Raw genomic sequence first — 15050 nt, 5'->3', positions numbered from 1 at the left:
CCTTGGGTTTCTGAGGTGGTATCACTACAGAAGTAGATTGCCCAACCTTCCTTCCGAGGAGTGGCTGGTGGGTTTAAACCATCAGCCTTCTGGTTAGCAGTCAGATTCCTTAGGCAGTATGCCACCAGAGCTCCCAACAAGTGGGTTGCATTGGCTGGGAAACGAACCCAGGCCTCCCATGTGGCAGGTGAGAATTCTACCAATGAACCACCCATGCGCAGCCTTCTGGTTAGCAGTCAAGTGCCTTACGCACTACGCTACCAGAGCTCCTGTTGTATGTACCGTAGCTTGGTTATCCATTCTTCTGTTGATGGGCACATAGGTTGTTTCCATCTTTTTGCTATTATAGATAGTACTGCATGGATGTGTAAGTATCTGTTCTTGTCCTGGCTTTCACTTTAGGATATACACCTAGTAATGGGATTGCTGAATCAAATGGTATTTCTAATTCTAGCTTTTAAAGGAATTGCCATACCACTTTTCCACAGTGGTTGTATCATTTTACAGTCCCACCAGCAGTGTATGAGAGTCCCAGTCTGTCCACATCCTTGCCAGGATTTGTTATTTTCTGTCTTGTTGAACTTTGCCGTGCTGGGGTGAGATGGTATGTCATTGTTGTTTTGATGGTGGTATCTCATCATTGTTTTGATATGTATTTCTCTGATGGTTAATGATTGTGAGCATTTCTTCATGTATTTGCTGGCCACCTGAATAGTCTCTTCAGTGAAATGTCTATTTATGTCTTCTGCTCATTTTTTAATTAGATTGTTAATCTTTTTGTTGTTGAGGTGTTGGAGTTTTCTGTAAATTCTAGAGATAAGTCCGTTGTCAGATACATCATTGCCGAATACTTTTTCCCAATCTGTAGTTTCTCTTTTGACTCTTTTGGAGAAGTCTTTGAAGCACATAAAAATTTAATTTTTAGAAGGTCCCATTCATCTAGTTTATCTTCAGTTGTTTGTGCATTTGACAGTCTATTTATGTCATAAATTAGCACCCCTAAATTTGCCCCTGGTTTTTCCCTGAGGAACTTTATAGTTTTAGGTTTCACATTTAAGTCTTTGATCCATCTGGAGTTAGTTTTTGTGTATGATGTAAGGTATGAATCTTGTTTCATTTTTCTGCAAATAGATACCCAGTTTTGCCAGCACCAGTTGATAAAGAGAGCATCTTTTCCCCATTTAATGGATTTCAACCCTTTGTCAAAAATCACTGGACCATAGGTGGATGGATCTATTTCTGAATTTTGAATTCTGTTCCACTGGTCTTTGTGTCTGTCATTGTACCAGTACCAGGCTATTTTGAGTACTGTGGCTGTATAGTAGGTTTTGAGATCCAGGAGTGTGAGATCTCCTACTTTGTTCTTTGTCAATAGTACTGTGCTTATTTGAGGTCTCTTTCCTTTCCATATAAAATTAGTGATTGCTTTTTCTGTATACTTGAAGAATACTGATGAAGTCTGGATTGGGATTGCATTGAATATATAGATTGCTTTGGGTAGTATTCACATTTTCACAATGTTCAATCTTCCTATCCACGAGCGTGGTATATACCTCCATTTATTTAGATATCTTATGGTTTCTTGGAGTAGTGATTTGTACTCTTCTTTGTACAAGTCTCTTGTGTTCCTAGTGAGATTTGTTCCCAAGTATTTAATTATTTTTGGTAGCTATTTTGTAAATAGTTTCCTTATTTCCTTTTCAGCAATCCCTTTGCTGCTGTAGAGGAATCCAATTGATTTTTGTATGTTGATATTGTATCCCGCAGCTATGCTAAATCTCTCAATTAGTTCCAGTAGTTCTTTTTTTTGCTGAGTCTCTTGGGTTTTCTCTGTATAGGATCATATCATCAGCAAATAGGGATAGTTTTACTTCTTCCTTACCAATTTGGATGACTTTGATTTCCCTTTCTTGCCTTATGCTCTGGCTAGGACTTCCAATATAGTGTTGAATAGAAGTGGTGATAGAGGGTGTCTGTGATGGAGCTGTGTGTCAACTTGGCTTACCACAATTCTGTTGTGGTTATAAATTCTGTTGTGGTTACCTAGTGCTGCTCTGACAAGAATATACCACAAATGGGATGGCCTTAACAAACAGGATTTTATTCTTACAATTTGGAGGCTTTGAGTCCAAGTTCAAAGTGCCAGACTGGGTTAAAGCCCCTCAACCTTGGGGTCCAGCTCTGCCTTCCTCTTCGCTGCTTCCTCTTTTATTTCCCAGCCACTAAAGCAGTCCTCTGTGCAGTCCCTGGCTAGCAGGGCTGATACTTAGATTAATTCTTAGGTCCTACCACCACTCGACAATATTGAAACTGTCTATGCTGTCAGGGTTGCTGCCAGACCCGCAGCTCTGTATGTGTCCTTTGTTGGTGTTTTCATGCAAATTCTTCTGCTAGTTGGAGTTTAGTCCACTTTTGTATCCTTCCCTTCAAGCCTCAGGGGTCCAGGGTTATCTTCTGTATCTGTGTTAATTGGTTTCCCTTTTCTTTGTTGAAGAGGGTCTGTGCAGTCTTTCTGCCTATTCTGCCATCTTAACGGAACTCCTCGAATTTGTTGGGTATAGTTCTTCATAATATCCTGATACTATGTTTTTAATTTCTGTTGGGTTTGTTGTGGTATTGCCCAGTTCATTTCTTATTTGTGTTATTTGTATTCTCTCTCTGTTTTCTTTTGTTAAATTTGCCAGTGGTTTGTCAATTTTATTACTCTTTTCAAAAAACCAACTTCTAGTCTTATTTTTTTTTATTGTCTTTCTATTTTCTTTTTCATTTATTTCTGCCTGAATCTTTATTATTTCTTTTCTTCTGGTGATTGTAAGCTTTTTTTTACTGCTCTTTTTCTAATTGTTGGAGATGTTGGGTTAAGGTATTGATTTTGGCTTGCTCTTCTTTTTTGATGTATTCACTTATTGCTGTAAATTGGCCTCTGATCACTGCTTTTGCTGTGTCCCAAAGATTTTGGTATGTTATGTTTTCATTCTCATTTGATTCAAAGAATTTTTTAATTTCATTTTTTGTTTCTTATATTACCCAGTCATTTTCAAGGAGGGTGTTAATCAGTTTCCATGTGTTTGCTCTTTTTCCTGTTGTTCATTTCTAATATTACAGCATTGTAATCTGAGAAGATGCTTTGCAGTATTTCAATGTTTTTAATTTTATTGGGGCTTGCTTTGTGGCCTGTGAGCTCTGGTGACATAGTGCCTGAGACATCTGATTGCTAACCAAAAGGCTGGTAGTTTAAACCCACAAGCCACTCCTTGGAAGGAAGATTGGGCAATCTACTTCCATAAGAGATACTGCCTTAGAAACCTAAGGAGTAGTGGCTATGACTTGGGATCAACTCAATGGCTTTGAGTTTGGATTTTTTGTTGTGGCCTAAATTGTAGTCTGTCCTAGAGAATGTTCCATGTGCACTGGAGAAGAATGTATATTGTGCTGCTGTTGGGTGAAGAGCTTTGTAGATGTCTATACGGTCAAGTTGGTAGATTGTATTGTTTAGTTCTTCTGTGTCTTAGAGTTTCTTTCCAATTGTTGTATCTGTGATCGAAGGTGGTGTATTAAAGTCTGTGTATTTAAGACTGTGGAGACATCTATTTGTCTTTTCAGTTCTATTAGAGTCTGGCTTGTATATTTTGGGTCTCTTTCATTGGGTGCATAGATATTTATTACTGTTATGTCCTCTTGTTCATTCGACTTTTAATCATTATATAATGTCCGTCCTTGTCATTCATGGTGGTTTTTCTGTTGAAGGCAATTTTATCAGAAATTAGTATTGCCATTCCTGCTCTTTTATGGTTGCCATTTGCTTGATATATCTTTTCCAACCTTTGATTTTTTAGTCTATTTTTGTCTTTCTCTCTAAGGTGTGTTTCTCGTAGATGGCATATTGATGGGTTATGTCTTCTTATCCAGTCTGCAACTGTCTGTCTCTTGAGTGGTGCACTTAATCCATTGACATTCATTGTTAAATATCAACAAATATGGATTTGTTCCTGTCATTTTGTTGTGTGCTTTTTTTTTTGGTGTTGATTTCTTTGTTCCATATCATTTTCTGTGCTAAGGTCATTTTGTTTATGAATTGTGTTACCGCTTCCTTCGTTGCTATTGTTTTACTGTTTGCTAAATATTTGTGCTGGTCTTCTTTTTTATTTTGATGTGAAAGTTTTATCATTTTTCTTTGAGGTTACCCTGTGATTTATAATTTTCCTCCCAAGTTTAGAACAGTCCATACTGTCTTGCAGTTGTCTTGACTTCTCTACCATTTAGAAGTTCTTTAACTACACAGTTTTTCCCCTTTTTTTTGTTTGTAGTTGTCCTCATTTGTCAGTTGATGTCTCTGGTTCCCTGTTTACAATCTTATAGACTTATTTACTTTGGATTCTTCTATAACTGGGTTGGTTTCTGGATTATGTCATCATGTGTGTTAATGGTCAGTTGTTGTTTGCTATTGTTGGTTCTCTGTGCAAAGGACTCCCTTTAGCATCTCTTGTAAGGTTGGTCTGGTTTTAACAAATTCCCTTAATTTCTGCTTGATCTGGAAATGTCCTAATTTCACCATGATATTTGAGGGACTATTTTGCTGGGTATATAATTCTTGGTTGGAAATTTTTTTCTTTCAAGTTTTTATATATACCATCCTATTGTCTTCTTGGGAGCTCTGGTAGCATAGTGGATAAGACACTTGCCTGCTAACCAGAGGGCTGGCGGTTCAAACCCACCAGCCACTCCTCGGAAGGAAGGTTGGGCAATCCTACTTCCGTAGTAATACTGCCTCGGAAACCCAAGGAGGGGTCGCTATGAGTCAGGTTTGACTCGACAGCACATAACAACAACAACAACAATTGTCTTCTTTCCTGCATGGTTTCTGCTGAGAAATCCGAGCTTAGTCTTACTGTTCCCCCTTGTAGGTAACTTTTTGTTTTTCCCATCCTGCTTTTAGGATTCTTTCTTTGCCTTTGGTTTTGGTGAGTTTGATAATGATATGTTGTGTGATTTTCTTTTGGAGTCTATCCTGTTTGGGGTCCTTTGGACTCCTTGAATGGCTATATTCTCATTTTCATCATACCAGAGAAATTCTCTTCCAACAAATCTTTGACAATTTTCTCTGTGGTATTCTTTGTGTCTTCCTGTTCTGGAATTCCAATTCCAATTCCAATTTTAATAGGGTATTCCTTTTGATGGTATCCCACATGAACCTTAGGCTTTCTTCATTTTGTTTTGCTCTTTTTTCTGATTGACCCCTTTCCAAAGAAGTATTGAGCTATTTGTCTTCAATCTCACTAATTCTGCCTTCCATTGATTCACTTCTGCTTCTTTGCCCATTCAATGTGTTATCTATTTCTGAAAATTTACTATACGTCTTCTGGATTTGTATCTGTAGATTTTGTATAATTTCTATTTTTTTCATTTATTTTGTCATTTTATTCTTGTATTGTCTTTCAAAATTGTTGTAGGGTTTTCTCTGTGTTTTCCTCAATTTTTTCAGTGTTTTCCTTGGTCTTTCTCTCAATTCGTTGAAGGTACCTAAATATAATTCTTTTTGATTTCCTTGTCAGGGAGTTCCAATGCTGCTTCTTCCTCAGAGATGTGTTCTGAGTCTGTGTCCATGTCCCTTGTTTCTCCTGCTTTATCTTGCTTCTTTGTGTGGACTGTGATGCTCTATTGTCTCTGAGGCACTGTGATGTTTTTGTGTTTATATTTAATTGGTGATTGTATGTTGCAGTGATTTGCCCAAGATTTTCATTTTGTTTGTATGTTGTCTACATAAGCAGGGTACTGTGGTCCTCTATTTGCTAGTTGCTAGTACTTATGTGCTCACCACCTGTCTCCTTTGCTGTTGTCAGCCTGCTGTATGTCCCTGCCATCCTTGGCAAGTGGAGCCTATTCTTAGGTCCCTGAAATCCAAATGAGAATGCTGTCACTTTAAATATCCAAAATGGCCACCACTTATAAACAGTCAAAATGGCTGAGTCCTCCAGACAGTCAAAAGTGCACAGCTGAGGTTGTCTCCCTCCTTGCTGTTTCCCTTCCTAGTCACAGGCCACCAGCGCAGTTGTCCCTGCACCCTTGGTGACCATGGCTGATCTTTAGGTCAATTCTCAGGTCCCAAAACCACTTGGAAATATTCAGGCTGTTGATGCCGTCAGAGTAGCTGACAATCCGCAGCTCTGCCTGTCTCTGTACTCACTGTTTCCTTTCAGGTTCTTCCACTAGTTGGTGCCTAAGGCACTTCTGTATACTTCTTTTCAAAACTCAGGGCTCCAGGATTGTCATCTGTATCTCTGTCCATTGGTTTCTTATTTGTTTGTTGAAGAGGGTCTGTGTAGCTTGTCTGCTTATTCCACCATTAATGGCAGTCCAAAGATGTCACTTTGAAGAATAAGGTATGCCTCAACCAAGTCCTAGTATTTTCAGTCCCCTCATATGGTGGTGCAGTGCCTAAGGCATTTATTTGACTGCTAACCAGAAGGCTGGTGGTTCAAACACACAAGCCACTCCTCAGAAGGAAGATTGGGCAGTCTACTTCCGTAGTGATAGCGCCTTGGAAACCCAAGGAGGGGTTGCTTTGAGTAGGATCTGCTGCAACAGCAGTGAGTTTGGTTTCTGGTTTGGTCATATGCATGTGAAAGCTGCATAATGAATAAGAAAGACCATAGAAGAATAGATGCATATGAATTATGGTGTTGGTGAAGAGTATTGATTAAACTTCCAGAAAAATGAACAAATTTGTCTTGTGAGAAGTACAGCCAGGATGCTCCTTAGATGTGAGAATGGGGAGACTTCATCTCATGTACTTTGGGCATGTTATCAGGAGGAATCAGTCCTTGGAGAAGGACATCATGCTTGGTGAAGTAGAAGGTCAGTAAAAAAGAGGAAGATTCTCAATTAGATGGGTGGCTACAATAATGGGCTCAAACGTAGCAATGATTATGAGAATGGTATAGGAGTGGGCAGTGTTTTATTCTGTTATATATAGGGCCACTGTGGATCGGAACCAACTCTGGTGCCTAACAACAAACCTGCCAGTCATTGTGCTAATTATGTTAGCTGCATTATTTTCAGTTTTCTAAAACTCAGTGGCATAGAGTCTGTTTCCTGTTTTAATTTTCAGGTAAGGAAAACAGAAACATAGTATATTGGAATAGTATTCAAATCTAAGCAATCCACTTTTATTACCCATGTTCTTAATAGCTACTCCATACTGTTCCATAATATAATACCTGACAGGATTGTTGTGGGAATCCAATTAAATAGTAAATAGGAAAGTGTAAGCTGTAAAATGCCATATGAATAAGAAGTATAAAATAAAATGCAATATAATTAGGGTTTTCACATAAGCAAGAACTCTCATTTTGGGAAAATTACTAACTTTTGATGATTTATTTTTCTGTTTCTCAAATAAGGAAATGATTATGTTTCTTACCAGGTTGATAAACACTAAGTGTAATAATATGTATGAAAATATTTTTGAACTGTAAAGCACTATACAAATGTAAGATATTGATATAATAAATGCTAAATTATAGCCTTTTAGAAATATAGTGTGCCCTGGAAACTGTCTCAGAACCACATAGCTGACCTTCATCTAGCTATACAGCATAGTAACAAGGAAAGATTGATATGCTTTGAAAGATCTTGTAATGGTGATAACTTCTGAATGGTACTGGTAATGATAGAATCCATCACAGGGAGGTCAGAATGTATCATTTTTGTACAAAAGGCAAAGTCTCATTGCAAATGATATTCAATTGACCACTGTATTTTCTTTTTTTCAGTAGTTTCCATAGTATTAGGATATATCTTACAATTTCTGTCATTGGAAAATAGTCTAATACTAATTACTATAGAAAAGTTTCTTGCTTTGTGTATTTATAGAACTTTTAAGAGATCCAGACTGGAAATTTAGGATCCTTCTGGATAAGGGCGGTGGGAATGAAAGGTTTTGGAAATAGAATCACCTGGTTAGATTTCCGTTTCAGCCTACATCATGGAAAATAGATAATGTCCATCTCCTTTTAGAAGAGATTTTTGTATCTAGCCTTTTTATAATGTAAATGTAAGGCCTGCCTTTTAGTCCATAAGCCATGAACAATTTTCCACTTTCTAAACATGTTGGTCTTTTAGCTTTGCTTTTATAGTTAAAGCTTTTAAAGAACACATTATGTGATAGATGTTTTATTTTGCAGAAGATAACTTGTAATATAAATAATAATGTTGTTTGGGCTTAATCTCCACATTGGCTCTACTGTGCATAAAATATAGTTTTCTTTCCCAGAGATTGGACTGAGGCCTTGTCTCAAAAACAGAAATGAATTGTTACAAAGATAATAGATTTATACCAAAATAAAACTGATTTAGTGTGAGATGACTATAGATGCATCTCATGTGAAAGATCTGAGTACAGTTCATCTGTCCACATGTTTCTTAAACTGGGAGTACACATTAGAATCTATGAAGCGTTAAAAATTTCTAACCTGAAGGATTCTATTTAGTATAAGGTAGGACTTACCATGTATCAATTTTGTGGGGGCAGGTGAGGTTTGTTTTTGTTTGTTTTTTACATTCTGTAGGTGATTCTGTTGGATGCCCAGTTAAGAGACTTTGTTCTCTGGTAAGACCAACATTTTATTAAAATAGAGGCAATTTCAAAGAAATTGAAAAACCTCTTCTCTGGGGAGTACTTACATTATAGAAGAGAAAGTTGCATTGATTTGCAGGTGTATTGTATTATTAAGAAAAGTCCACTAAGGACCATAGTCTCCGGGGACATCTAAGTCAGTTGGCAAAACATAGTTCATGAAGATCATGTTCTACAGCCTAGGCTGGTGAGTAGCGTTTTGGGTCTTAAAAGCTTGTGAGCAGACATCTAAGAAGCAGCTATTGGTCTCTTCCTGCTTGGTCCAGAGGAGAACAAAGAAAAATGAAAACCCAAGGAAGCAGTTAGTCCAAAGGATTAACAGCCCACATAAACCACAGCCTCGTCTAACTTGAGACCAGCAGAACTAGATGGTGCTCAGCTATCACTACTGACCACTCCAAACAGGAGTGCAATAAAAGGTCCCAGTTAGAATGGGTAAAAAATGTAGAACAAAATTCAAATTAAAAAAAAAAAAAGGGACCCGATTGACTGCTCTTAAAGAGGCTAGAGGAACCCCTGAGACTATAGCTCTGAAAAACTTTCTAACTTGAAACTGAAGACACTCCTGGAGGCCACCTTTCAGACAAATAATAGATGGCACCTTAAGACTGTCACCTGTTCTTGGTTGAGTCAAATTTATCTTTTATGGCCTGCTTACAGCATTTAAATTAAAATAAAAACCTGGATCCAGCACATTCTCCAGTCAAGTTATTAAATGTAAATTCTCAATTTTAGCAGAGATGTATGAATATCAACTGTAAAGAAGTTGAAAGACAGCTAAAGATGTTAAATTTATCATTAGTACTTAAGGCAATTTTGTTGCCGATCACTTACAGTTTTGAAAAGGATAAACATTTCTTTGTTGTTGTTGTTGTTATGTGCCGTGGAGTCAAACCCGACTCATAGCAACCCCTCCTTGGGTTTCCGAGGCAGTATCACTACGGAAGTAGGATTGCCCAACCTTCCTTCCGGGGAGTGGTTGGTGGGTTTGAACCGTCAGCCGTCTGGTTAGCAGGCAAGTGTCTTAGCCACTATGCTAAACATTTCTTTAGTGTTTGGAAATATGTCCTTTTAGTCATTGTTTCATTTATTTATTTGGGTAGAAAGAGCTAGAGAAAAATGAACTGTCTTTGTATTAGGAACCAGAATATTTACCACCAACTTTGTTCTGGTGATTATTCATTCTTTTCCATCAAAAACTTCAAAAGGAGGTAACTTTGTAAGAATTATCCAGGATATAAAGTGGTATCAGTCTGTAATAAATTGCTACGGAGAAATTTAGTTTTATATTAATATTGTTGACTTACTTTACTAAATAAACTTTTAAATAAGGTGTTTTCACGTGCATTCATTTATTGTCTCTGGGCAACTCTCTGTGTATCAAAGAGATAATTTTTCACATTAAGAACTTTATTTTGTTTTTTTTTTTTCTCCTGGACTAAAGATATGTGTGTTTATATTTCATCCAAAGAAAAGTATTTATAAGACAAAGTTCCGAGCCATCTTGATGAGAAATAGCAAGAAAAACTTGTGCTTAATAAAAAAATTCTTCTATCTCATTAGTGCATGGAAATGATGAAAGTACATTACTGAAAAATTCCTGGACAGAAAAACTGGTCACAGTCTCAGCTCATATGAAATTCATTAAGTTTTACCCTAAATGTAGAACCCAGAGGTACATGTCCTACAGAGCAGAAATAAACAGAACCTGGTAGATGTAAAAGCTGTACATTTTTACTCCTTTTTCTCATCAAGGTGTATGTTTTCCCATATGATCTTTTAGTGTTTCTGATAGTATTACTGTAACAGCTGATCAGTTTATCATATTTATTCTTGGTTCCAATTTTTCAGACCTCAACAATCACCCAGAGGATAAGTCCCTGTTCCACCCTGACTAGCAGCACTGCCTCTCCACCAGCCAGCAGCCCCTGTTCCACCCTCCCACCAGTCAGTACAAATGCAACTGCCAAGGACTGCAGCTATGGGGCTGTCACTAGTCCAACCTCCACACTTGAAAGCAGAGACAGTGGCATCATTGGTAAGTTGGTTTTTATATTAATCATTTTGTGCCCTTTTTTATTCTTTTTAAAATAATTGCACATGCAGTATTCACAGTAGCAAAGAGATGGAAACCACCTAAGTGCCCATCAACAGAAGAATGGATAACCAAACTGTGGTATATACACGCAGTGGAATACTGTGCAACACTAAACAACAATGTAGAATCTGGGAAATACTGCATAACATGAATGAACTTGGAGGACATTATGCTGAGTGAAATAAGTCAATCACGGGACAAATATTGTATTAATTCACTATTGTAAAAAGTCAAGGAAAGGTTTATATATGGAAGCAAACTTTGTTGGTTGGTTACCGAGGTAGGAGAGTAGGGGAGGGAACACTGCTTGATAGGTAGAGAAAAGTATTGATTTAAGTGAAGGGAAAGGCAGTGTACCAAAAATGAGTGATCAGCACAGTGACAGTGAGGAAGAGGAACACACAGAGAGGTACAGACAACAAAGGTAAACTCTTTTTTTTTTCACATACATTAATACTACACTGTCAATAATAGCATTAATCTATGAGTAAATAGATGGGCAGACAGACTGGATGATCAGGTATGTCTAGGCAAAAGGGAATATACCCACGATATGACCATATGTAAGGTTGGCAGACTATGTTTCTACATACGTATTTGTATGTACTGTAAGAATGTCTAAATAAATAATAAAGCTAACAAGGGGCAAAATTATGATAACTTCTTGGTCACAGCCTGAGAGAGGGAGTAGTTGGACCTGTGGGCTCGGAGCTGTGGTCCCAGGAGACATCAAGCTCAATTGGCACAACATACTGTACAAAAACACATTGTTCTACCTCCTGCTTCAGTGAGTAGCAACTGGGGTCTTTAAAGCTTGCAAGCGGCCATCTAAGATGCAACAATGGGTCTCTCCTCATCCAGAGCAAAGAAAAATGAAGAAAACCAAAGACACATGGAAGCAATTAGTCCATGGCATTAGTAGACTATACAATCCGAAGCCTATGTGACCATGAGACCAGAAGAACTAGATGGCACGCTGGTACCACTATCAACTGCTCAGAGGGGGATCAGTGTAAAAGATCCTGGATAGAGTGGGAGAACAGTGTGGAACAAAATTCAAAATCATTAAAAAAAAAAAAAAAAAAGACCAGGTTTACTGGTCTTGTAGAGAGCCTGATGAGACCCCGAAGACTATGGCCCCTTGTTACTCTTCAGGTCTAGAACTGAATTCACTCCTGTGGCTTCCAGCCAAACAAAAGACAGGCATATAGGTTGAACAATCACATCAGGTAGATATACTCCTTAGAAGAATCAGTTATGGGAGAAAAGAAGGGCAGTGTTTGCATAGGGAAATAGCTCAGGGTGCAGGAATGCATAGGAAAGGAGGACACAGGGAAGAGGTACTACAGGGAAGAAGTGGAAAAAGAGTTGTCACATTGTGGGGAATTGCAGTCAATGTCATAAGACAAAATGTGTATGAACTGCTGTATGGAAAAAGAATTTGCTCTTTAATCTTTCACCCAAATCACAATAAAAAAATTTTTACTAAAAACATTTGATCCTGCAGTTAAATACATAAATAATTGCACACACATGAACTTGGAGGACATTATGCTGAGTGAAATAAGTCAATCACGGGACAAATATTGTATTAATTCACTATTGTAAAAGTCAAATATTCCAAATGTTCTGCTTTTGAGTTGTAAAAGTTTCCAAATATTCTGCTTTTGAGTTGCTGAGATGTATATGTAAAACTTGCCTTTTAAATGCTGCTTGGAGAGAAAAATAAAGGTAAATAAAATGAAAGGTACATCCCTCCCTGTTTAACCAAGTCCTCTAAAGATACTACCTGATAAAAGGGGTGGATAGAAAAATTTTACCTACTTCTTCCTCTATGTTCAAATACATCTCATTCCTCACTGTGTATAATCTGCATATACGTTTCAGTCAGTGGTAACAGCACCACTTGTGAAAAGTTATATATTTCTACTCTGAGAGGATAACACATCTACCTTGTTAAGAGTGTTGGGCTTCTGTCCAAAAAATAAATGGTTTTTCTATATGTCATAGCCTAGGGCTGACTTTATATGAAATAAAACAATAGAAAAAACAAAAGTAGAAGGTGATTTAAAAAGATAATAAATTAAAACTTATTTATGACTAGATATCTTTCTAGATCCCAAAAAGTATAGTCATATACCAAGTCTAATTGAATATTTAAGGTAGGGAATAAATGGAGAATGAATCTGTTGAATCATCCAAGGCTAGAGAATGTTACTTTTCAGTATTGCATGAGTGAATTTATAGGTTTACATTTATGTGTGGATAGACAAAACTGATTATCTTTTCTTCCTTTTTCCCTCTGGGCCTCAGGTGCAGAGAGTTGAATTAATAATAATATTTAATATATGGCAAATTGGTCTGTACAAAGCTTCCTCTAGATTATTTTTCTCTTTGTCCTCAATCCTTTTCATTTGCATCTGTTCTGTTCTGCTTAACATAAATACTTGGATATTAATATATTCTTTAAGTATGTATGTTGTTTTGTATGTTTGTTGTTGTTGTTATTTGCCGTTGAGTCGGCCCCGACTCATAGCGACCCCTCCTTGGGTTTCCGAGGCAGTATCACTACGGAAGTAGGATTGCCCAACCTTCCTTCCGAGGAGTGGCTGGTGGGTTTGAACCGCCAGCCTTCTGGTTAGCAGTCAAGTGCCTTAGGCACTATGCTACCAGAGCTCCCTTATTACGCGTTTTTTCCATTGTAAACATTTTAAATCTACATTTCAGTGGCATTAATTACATTCACAGAATTGTAACTAATCACCACTGTTTCCAAAACTTTTTCATCATGCTAAACAGAGACTGTTTACCCATTCAACAGGAACTCCCTAGTCCCTCCTACCCCTAGCCCCTGGTAACCTCTCATCTACTTTCTGTCTCTGTGAACCAGCTCGTTTTAGATATTTCATATACGTGGAATCATATGTTCTGTGTCCTTTTGTGTTTGACCTACTTCACTTAATATAATGTTTTCAAGATTTATCCATGTTATAGAATGTATTATAACTTACTTTTTATGGCTAAATCGTAATCATCTTATTCTCTTTTATGTGTCTATGTCTACACCACATTTTGTTTTTCTGTTCATATGTTGATGGACACTTGGTTTGTTTCCACCTTTTGGCTATGGTGAATGATGCTGCAGTGGGCATTGATGTATATAATTTCTTTTTGTAAGTCTGCTTTACTCCGTTAGACTGTTAAGTCCTTGCTAGCAGAAATTGTGCCCTATTCATCTTTGTAGCCTTAGCACCTAGTGCCTGTCACATGATAGAGTAGTGGGTTACTGGCAAATGTTTGTAAAAGGAAGGAAAGCTTGAGGATGGGAAGAAAGGGAACAGAGAGCACTTTTAGTTCCTTTTCAGTGACTGATGGGTGTAAGATGGAGCTTTATTAGGTTTTTGAATGAATAATGCAGATTAGAATTTTCCATTCACTAATTTTCTCTTAAGTTCTCTTTATTATTAATTTTGGCAAAACACCTGTTATAATTCCTAGCCAGACTTTATCCTGTGTTCCTCTGTTAATATTATTAGAGTATCTGTGACTGCAGATCATCTATATTGCCACACATAAAAATAGCTTTAGAAATACGTTCACCCAAGCAGAAGGGATGGTGCTGACAGATCACACAAAGTGTTTACAAGTAGTTACTTTTCAAAAGAGAAGCTTAACACTTCAGTGAAAGTTCAGAGTAAATATTTATATGTTCTGAAAATAAAAATTGAGATCCTGCTTTTCTTTTTGATAAATTTCCAAAATTGTGTTCCTTGTAGAAATAAGCACCTTGGTGGATAACAGATCTGATTTGAAGACGAGCTTCCATTCTTTAATGTCTATAAGTACTGAGACAGGTCGGCTTAGAAAATCATGAGAAGAAAGAGGATGATATCTGGTCGTAAAATTACTTGAACTATAGTTCTCAAATCATCTGTTACACAGTTTATCTTAATTATCTGGTGCTGCTATAACAGAAGGGCCACAGGCGAGTGGGTTTAAGAAACAGAAATTTATTTTCTCACAGTTGAGGCTAGAAGTCCAGATGCAGGGCCCCAGCTCTGGGGAAGGCTTTGTCTCTGTGTTTACTCTGGGAGAATGTCTTTGTTCTTTGGCTCCTTGGTGATCTTCATGTGCCTTGGCATCTGCAAAAACGGCAAAGAGGCCACATGTTCTGACCTCCTCTAATCCTACAAGAGGAAGACAGGATTACCAGCGGTAACCCAAGGCCTATTCCTACAGGGCCAGACGTGCTGCCTCCCTCCAGCCCTTTCACCAACCGTTCCTCCCAAAGCACCCACCACCTCTCCTCTGGGTTCA

At 37.6% G+C, this 15050-nt stretch overlaps 1 protein-coding gene across 1 annotated transcript in view; it reads left to right on the top strand.

Moving 5' to 3' along the window:
• The window catches only part of TANC2 (tetratricopeptide repeat, ankyrin repeat and coiled-coil containing 2), a 413117-nt gene that overhangs the window by 193256 nt on the left and 204811 nt on the right, over positions 1 to 15050 (top strand). The window contains exon 5 of the mRNA XM_042783546.1: positions 10487 to 10673. Within this exon, the coding sequence (XP_042639480.1) occupies positions 10487 to 10673 (187 nt within the window). The remainder of the gene's footprint in view (positions 1 to 10486; positions 10674 to 15050) is intronic.

Source organism: Orycteropus afer, unplaced genomic scaffold (genome assembly GCF_000298275.1).
Source record: "Orycteropus afer afer isolate SDZICR_OR568_19922 unplaced genomic scaffold, OryAfe1.0 scaffold00018, whole genome shotgun sequence".
Taxonomy (NCBI): domain Eukaryota; kingdom Metazoa; phylum Chordata; class Mammalia; order Tubulidentata; family Orycteropodidae; genus Orycteropus; species Orycteropus afer.
This window is presented reverse-complemented; position numbering and strand designations above follow the sequence as displayed.